This window comes from Octodon degus, unplaced genomic scaffold (assembly GCF_000260255.1).
Source record: "Octodon degus isolate 3935 unplaced genomic scaffold, OctDeg1.0 scaffold00147, whole genome shotgun sequence".
In the NCBI taxonomy this organism is placed as follows: domain Eukaryota; kingdom Metazoa; phylum Chordata; class Mammalia; order Rodentia; family Octodontidae; genus Octodon; species Octodon degus.
In genome coordinates, this window is record NW_004524723.1 from 5,815,579 (window position 1) to 5,824,037 (window position 8,459).

General features: G+C 36.9%; 1 protein-coding gene across 1 annotated transcript in view; it reads left to right on the top strand.

Moving 5' to 3' along the window:
- Ccdc58 (coiled-coil domain containing 58) overlaps positions 1–4,198 on the top strand; it is a 38,728-nt gene extending 34,530 nt beyond the window's left edge. Inside the window, exons 4-5 of the mRNA XM_004642230.2 lie at positions 331–390; positions 3,905–4,198. Of these exons, the coding sequence (XP_004642287.1) occupies positions 331–390; positions 3,905–3,955 (111 nt within the window). The 3' untranslated portion in view covers positions 3,956–4,198. The remainder of the gene's footprint in view (positions 1–330; positions 391–3,904) is intronic.
- The last annotated feature ends 4,261 nt before the right edge of the window (positions 4,199–8,459 follow it).

The following is an 8,459-nucleotide window of genomic DNA, read 5'->3' on the forward strand; positions in this document are numbered from 1 at the left end:
ATGCCCTGGCTTCCATCCCAACCATCATTAAAATACATGTTTATTGACCATGTGTCTTTTTCTGAACTGGTTTGGGCCTTGAGATTTTTTTTAAAAAGAGCTTTCAAGGTGATTATGACCAAGAAAGTTGGAGAACCATCATTGTATAAGATTTAATATTTGATTTAATCTGGAGAAAGGGGTTGTGTCAAGGAAGTCTCCAAGTGTATAGTGTTTGTATATGTTGACAGTTAAGGATCCAAGAACAGCAGCTAATTTTGTTGAGAAGACAGTAGTGTTTTGTTTTAGCTCTTCACATTTCATAACTTTGATCTTTTCCCTTTCTTGCAGTTGAAATGGATGCAGTCAGAACTGAATGTTGAAGAAGTGGTAAATGACAGGAGCTGGAAGGTATAAAATAATTCTGTTCTTGGAGAGAAGTAGGAGGGCAACTGAACAGCGCAAGGCCACCAAGAGAGTGAGCCTAGGGGCTAGGGATGGTGCTCAGTGGCACAGCGCCTGCCTGGTAAGCGCAAGGTTGTGAGTTCGATATCTAGTACCAAAACAAACAAACAAACAAACAAAAAATCCACAGGGCGCATAAAGAGTACAGGGAGGCTCTGAGGTCCATAGAGGTCATCCTGACAAGCAGCTGAGGACTTCTACTTCTTGGACTGGGAGGCAATGTTGTTCTCCTTCCCTACATCCTTAGTATCAAAATGTGCTTTACAGACAGATGGTAGAATTCTGTGACTAGCCATAGTCCACATGTAAAAACTGTACTTTTATTGGTACATGTTTGTAGTGCTAGAGTTTTAATGCTGGTTAGCTGAGACCCTTCAGAGGGGTTATTTATTAAAATTATTCTTTTGCATGTAGTTAACGTTCCATAAATTTTCATATCATTAACTACGCTATTGATTTCCTGTAGCAAGCCTGATTGTGAAACTTCATTATGTGTACTTTTGCTAGCATCGAGTAATAGAGCTGTCAGTTTCCATATCTTATCACCACCTTCATTGCCCTAATTAGGCACTAGCTTGAAGGATCAGAACTCAGGATTTTATAAATTAAAGTCAAAAAATCACAACATTTTTCCTTTTTTTTGGTTTTCTGAAAAGGTATATTCATTTCCTCCTTCCAAAAGTTCTTCAAATCTTCAAATATAAAAACTTTTGAAAGGCAAAAATCTATTATATCTGAGGAGTCAAACTTGTGTTTTTTCCTTTTAACTAGTAGAATTTTATTAAATGAGGTTAGCTGAACCCCAAACTAGAATTTAGAATTAAGCATCCTTTTGCTGTTGCACCAGTTGATATTCCTAGAGTTTCATTCAGTTTAATTATGCAGAAAACACCAAATGTAAAGGAACTACTAGATAAATAGTATTCCAATAAGAAAATAAGAACACAAGTGTGCTAGACATGACTTCTGTCTCCCTACTGTGTCTTTCTTTGGCAACAGAATTTGACTGTTGGGCATCAAGGTTTACTTCTTGAATTCTAACTCTGGCATTTAGTAACTCTTTTTCTCTTCAGTGCCTTTTGTTTGTTGCAGAAAAAAAACTATATTTTACATACACACACGCAAAAGCAAAAAGGAAAATAAGTAAACACTAAGCAGAGGTAATTCTGTTAAAATTTTGTTATATAGTCTAGTTTTTATGTGCATGTTTATATTTTTTAAGTTTTTCTTTAATAGGGAAGTTATCTTCTATTTATTACCAGTTTGTTTCATAAAATGTTATTTTCCTATGTCATTAAATAATTACATCAATCTTGAAAAAAGAAAAAAAGAGTATAGCAACATACTGAGCCATGAATAAATTGTTTCAAATCCATACTGTCTTTACTTTATCTCATTTCTTTATCTCATTTATTAAAATTTCTTGTACTTGCCCTTTCTGTCAACATGGTAAGGTGTGTTTGCTTGAAAGAATTTTTGGCAACATTGGTCCATTTTTGTTCCCTGAAAAAGTAATGCTCTTAGAATGGGATAGTCAAGGGCCACAGTGAACTTCTGGCTTGTAGAACGAAATGCAGAGTGTAGTGATACATGTGAAATGTAGTTGGAAGGGTAAAATGTGTTTGGATTTGACACCTCGGATGTTCTTCATGTAAATGGAGTTACATCCCAGTGAAACCTTTGGTAAATTGAAAATATCTTTACTTGAAAACGCATCTAATATAATTGAACTGCCAAACGTTGTCACTTAGCCTAAGCCTACCTTAAATGTTCTCAGAATATTTACATTAGACTGTAGTTCGTCACTGCATATTGCTAGCCTAGGAATGGATCAGAATATTAAGTATGACTTCTTTTGCATGTATATTGCATAACAAAATTGAAAATCCTAAGTCAGACAATTCTAGGTTAGAGACCCTATGAGATTTTTTAAAAAGTGGACTCTGTCCCTACACAGGAAGTGAAGTGTTCTTTTGAAAAGAGGAAATCTGGGCACACTGCAGTAGGCCAGTAGAAGTGACAAGGACATCATTTGAAAGAGGGTCTGGAAAAGCCAACCAGTGTGTCCATACCACTAATTTGAAGGCTTTTCTGGTCACTTATAGAAAGGTCAGGGCTGGAAACTGGGGTGAGATGAGTTATAAAGTTAAAAAGCCATTTATATAATTTTTACATGGTTTCTTTTAACTGAGATACACATGCCAAAAAGGGTAGAACACAGAGTTTAAAGACTATTAAGAAAAGCATTATGTATCTTCTTCAGAACTAACACAATACCAGGTAATATCTTAGAAGCTCCCTTGTATCAATTTTTCTAATGTGATGACCAACAACCCCCACTATGAGTACTTTTTTGAACCTTCAGAACAGTTTGTTTCTTAACATCAGTGGAATATAGAATAAATTCTCGCAATTGATTTTACATTGTTTTAAAAAAATTTAACACGTAATCCAAATTTTTGTCTTAAAAAGTTCCTAAATATTAAAAGATACATAGATTAAAAATTGTGCCACTTACCCCTCTCCTTTAACCATCTCCTTCCCTCTGCAAATGTAGTGTATTTTTTCTTGTTTGCACCTATGTATGTGTATATCCCCCGTTTGCTATACAAACAGAATTGTTTTGTCCACATTTTGGTTTTTTTCCCCTTACTATGACTGGAAATCCTTTCATATCAGAATGTAAAGCTTCCTCTATTTTTAAGCACTTCAGTTCATCGTATGTACTGTATGTATTGGCAATACTGGGAATGGAACCCAGAAGTATTCTACCACTAAGCCTCATTCCTGCTCTTTTTAAGATAAGATTTAAGTCGTGCAGGGTGGCTTTGAACTTGTCATCTTCCTGCCTCAGCCTTCCAAGTAACTAGGGTTACAGACATGTACAAATGCACCTGTCTGTACTGCAATTTCTGCTTAATACAGACATTTATTGACAAATATTTAGTCATAGAACATGCTTTTACCACTTAGGATGTGCAGCTGCTTCTGACTTTTAGGAAGCTAGGTAAACAGAATAGAAGAATACATAAAATCATGTAATTTAGCAAAAAACTGGGTTAGCCAGGAAGTGTACATACTTATGAGGAGGGTCTGGTAAATATTTAGAGAAGTACAAATATCTAGCAAAGTTTATTTTTAAAAAGAAGAGCTTTATCTTAAAACTTAAATTCCAAATGTCTAGAACATGGAACTCAGGTATTTGTTAATTTCTGAATTACTGGGTCTTGATTTTTCTTTATAGAACTTGAATCTTATAAAAATATTAAGTTTGTCTTGTGAATAGGGATGCAGGCCTTTTGTACAGTTAACAGTTTGACCTGGTGAGGAAACAATTCTTTTTTTAAATCTGTCGATCCAAAACAAAAATGATAAAACCTTCTTAATATTAGTGAGTTTAGATTTAGGACTCATCTGTACAAGATGACTCAATGCTTTTATTTCTTTTTAAACATCTTAGGTGTTTAATGAACGCTGCCGAATTCACTTTAAGCCTCCAAAGACTGAGTAAAGAAAGAAATTGTTTTAAAGGACCGGTTCATCTCCCCAGAGCTGAGCATGACAGAGCCAGCAGGATGGGCTTTCCAGGATGGTATCTGAGCCAACAGTCCAAGGCCTCATGTTGATCTCAGCCCTACTTAGCCAGAACCTCATGTCTAAGTAATTCTGATAATTATGAAATAATCAAACCGCTATTTTATACTGATTGTGTAAAAACCATTTTATAACTATTAAAGTAATTTTCTGACTCGGTGTACATTTTTATTTGATGGTTATCCAAGTTGAGACCACAACTTCAAGTAAGAGTTTGTCCATAATTTTATTTTATTTTAATGTATTTAGTACAGGGTCTACAGGGTCTCACTATGTAGCTCGGACTCATAGTGATTCTCCTGCTTTCAGCCTCCCAAGTGCTGGGATTACAGGCATGCGCCACCACACCCAGTCTCAATTGCAGGTCTCAGTGTACCCTGGGGTAGCATGCCAGAGATCCCCAGTCCCTGTATCTGTTTAAGCAGATGCTTTAATCCACTGAGCTATCCTGCTTGCCCCATTGCCCATAATTTTAATGTCTGATTATATTTATTTTCTTGATTTTTACAAATTTATTGGCATTCATGTAGATAGACATTTTTGGTCACAGATGAATTAATCCTATTTATCATTGTGGGTTTATTATAAGGTTTTTATTATAAAGGCAGTATTGTAAGGTGTATACTCTTAGTACCTTAATTTTTTTTTCCAATCAGATTTTGTTACATTTTAGATACACAATGATCACATTCATCATAGAGAATTTTAACTGTATAATACATATCTTGATTCTTTTCCATTCCCCTACCCTCCCTTTAAGGCCTTTCCTTCCCATTTACAAAAGCTATTTCCATTTTTTCTTCTTTTGTCATTGTTAGACCTTAATTTATCTTGTTTTCAAATGTAAAAATTAAATTTGGGTAAAATTGTTTTCCTGGACAGTTTTCCTATGGACACTGAAAAGGAAGGCAGTAGAACCGATTCAGAAAATCAGAATGCCATGGAGAGCTTGCATAATAGTGAATGAGTTAGTAAGAATCCTACTGTAATTGCAAAATTTGGTCTTTTTTTTTTTTTTTTTTTTATAGACAGGGTTTCCCTATGCAGTTCAGCCTGGCCTTGAGCTCCCTTTGTAGCCCAGGCTGGTCTCAAACTTGCAGTGATCCTCCTGCCTCAGCCTCTTGAGTGCTGGGATTACAGGTGTGCACCACCATGCATGGCCAGAATTTGATATGGAATGATTACACTAACCTTTTATTGCTGTTTAACAAATCGCCCCAGGTTTTGTTTGTTATCACATAGTTCTATAGGTCAGATACCCTAACAGGATCAGTAAGAATGGGTTCTCTGTTTAGGGTCTTGCAAAGCTGAAGTCCTGCTGAGAGGCAGGATAGCTATTCTCTGGTATCTCTTGAGGGCTTGGATCCAAGCTCGTTGATTTTTTTTTTTTTTTTTTTTTTTTTTTTTGAGGAACTAGGACTTGAACTCAGTCCCTTACACTTGCCAGGGAAGTGCTTATTCTACTGAGCCATCCCCCCCCACACACACACACCAGCCCCAACTCTTTGAATTTGTTGGTACAACTTAGATCTTTTAGTTGTGGAACTGAGCCCCCCTTCTCACTGGCTGTCAGCACCACTTGGCTGCTGGAAGACATCCGTATCTCTCAGCCCGTGGCTTCTCCATCTTCAAACTGCCAGCATGCACTAGATCATACTAAGATTCTGACTTCCTACTTATAACCAGACAAAATGCTTTTTTAAGTGTGTGATTATATCAGGCCTACCATAATGTTGCTTTTAATTAGTTCAAAGTTAATTTATTGTAATCTTACTACCTTTGTAAATCACCTTTGTCAGGTAATGTAACATAATCACAAGTTGATCTCATTGAGAGCTTGCAGTGGGACATGGTAAAGAGCCAATTTATGGTTCTGCCTACTGTAATCCAAACACTAGTCACCTGCTTCTAGATTGACCAGCTAGATCTGACTTTTGCCAGTGTGTAGTACAATGACCTAAATGAGATTATGCACTTGCGAATTAACAGGAAGGCATAAAATGCTCTCATTCAACAAAACTTTTGGGGGTGAGCTGTGGGGCACTATCTTGAGATGGATAACACTTGTTTGGGGTTGCGGTGTAGCTTACTAGTACAGTGCTTAGCATGGAATAGGTCCTGGGTTTGAGCCCCAAAACCATGCACTAACCCCCCCCCAACCACATTGGTTTAGATTATGATCAGTCTTCATAAAGGAAATTTTTTAAAGGGTCAGCAGGGAAAAAGATTTCCTGTACTAGGCATGGTGGTACATGCTTATAATCTCAGCACTCTGAGTGGCTGAGGCAGGAGAGTTGCAAGTTTGAGCCTAGCCTGGGCAATTTAGTGAGACCTTGTCCCAAATAAAAATGGAGTGAGTGTATAACTCAGTATAATGCCCTGAGTTCAATCCTCAGTACTGGGGGAAGGAGGGGAGATTTTCTATGAAATTGTGTAATAATTTTTAGATGGAGTGAATTGAAAGACTTAATGCAAGAATGAAAATAAGATAACCAAGCTCTTCCTGATGCAATTTCTCAGGAGAGTTTAGATCTTTGGATGGATTCATAATGACCTTTCCAGATTCTTGGGTCTATGCCAAAATACTACCCAGCCAATTCTGTGATGAAGCCCTGTTTGTTTTTAAAAAAATGAATAGGTAGAAATCAGGAGTGCAAGTGGACTGTGGTTTGACAATAACTTTTCAACTGATTAGAACATTATAATGCCCTTATTGTTGAAAAACCAATTGAGCTAAACATTGGACTATATCACATACATAGTCATAAAAAAAAAAAAAAGGAATTTTTTACAATAGATCCTTCAGGAGTTGTGCTGTAAAGATACCTGTTTGGAAAACTGGTAAAGTACCAGGTGCTGCTGCAGTGGACTTGCTCCCACATACTTAAGAATTACTTGTAAAATGGATACTAGTCAAATGTACAGTTTAGTTTCGAGTTGAAAAGAGTTCTTTGTTCAGAATTAGGTGACCTATTCAAAGATGGAGATTATTTCAGTTAGGATTTCTATGTATTACTTAGCCTTATACACTTGATTTATTTGACACTTTAAAAGTCATTATTGAGCATAAAATGGAAAATAATTACCTCAGATTTTCCAGAAACCTAATCTTACCACACAGAATTATGTTGGGAAGGAAGTCTAGAATATGAATAAAAAGTTTAAGTAAAGCTCGTACCCTGCTTGGGAGTGTGATAACCAGCTGAGGGCACCCCTGCCAAAGGCGGGAGGACTTGGCTTCTGTAAATGTGTGCATCTCCTGTGTACTAAGAATTGCTGGGATTGTCACTCACTCTGTTATAGCTTAAAGGATTCTTCCGCTCTATTTTAAAACAAGCACTCAGGTGTCCCTTCAAGGGATCACACTGCCTTGAAGATAAGTACTAATTCCTTAAACTGATGTAAGGAATCCATGCTCTGGCTTCTTCCAACTTCAGATCTCTGCAGTTCACACTTCACTACCAACACTGAACTGCTTTTGCTCCTAGACATGACCTGGTCTCACCTTTGAACTTCAGAGTATTGATTTATCCAACAACCATAAAATATATATTGTTTTCAAGCACACACAGAACATTCACAGGGATATATCATATGTGAAACCAAGCACAAAACAAGTCTTGAGTGACATATAAAGTTTTAAAATCACCATGGTATGAGAAAAATCAATAATAGGAAGAATTTAAGAAAAGTCACAAATACAGTGATTTCTTGGTTTACGAATTTAATTCTTTCCACAATTCTGGAAAACTGATGGGGGGGGAAGCTGAATCAAAATTAAATTAGGTCAGGCATGCTCACACCTGTAATCCCAGCAGTCGGGAAGCTGAGGCAGGAGTATCATGAGTTGAGACTAGCCTGGGATATAAAGTGAGCTCAAGGCCATCCTGACCTGCACAAGAAGATCCTGTATCAAAAAGACAAAAATAATGGCCAGGGAGATAGTTCAGTAGAATAAGCACCTGCCTGGCAAATACAAGGTCCTGAGTTCAATCCCCGGTACTGTAAAAATAAAAAAATAAAAACTTCAATTGGACAAGAACTGAATGGAACGTAATGGTTAGGTTCAGTGTTGACCTTATGGGGAAATTTGATTTGGTTCCTGTCCAGTTTGGTTTACGACCAGAATCATGGAAAGAATTAAGTTCATGAACTGAGTTAATACTGTACATAGTAACTGAGTAACGTGCTCTTGAACAACCAGTCAGTCAATGAAGAAGTTTAATTAAAAGGGAAACTAGAACATAACTTGAAGCAAACAAAATGGACAAACCTACCAAAACTTTGTGGGATGCAGCAAGAGCAGTTTTTAAGTTTATAACAATATACTTCAGAAATGTTATGACTCAAGAAGAACAAATTAAGTCCAATGTTAGCAGGGAAGAAAAGAGCAGAAAAGGGGGGGCGGGGAGCGGGGAGGG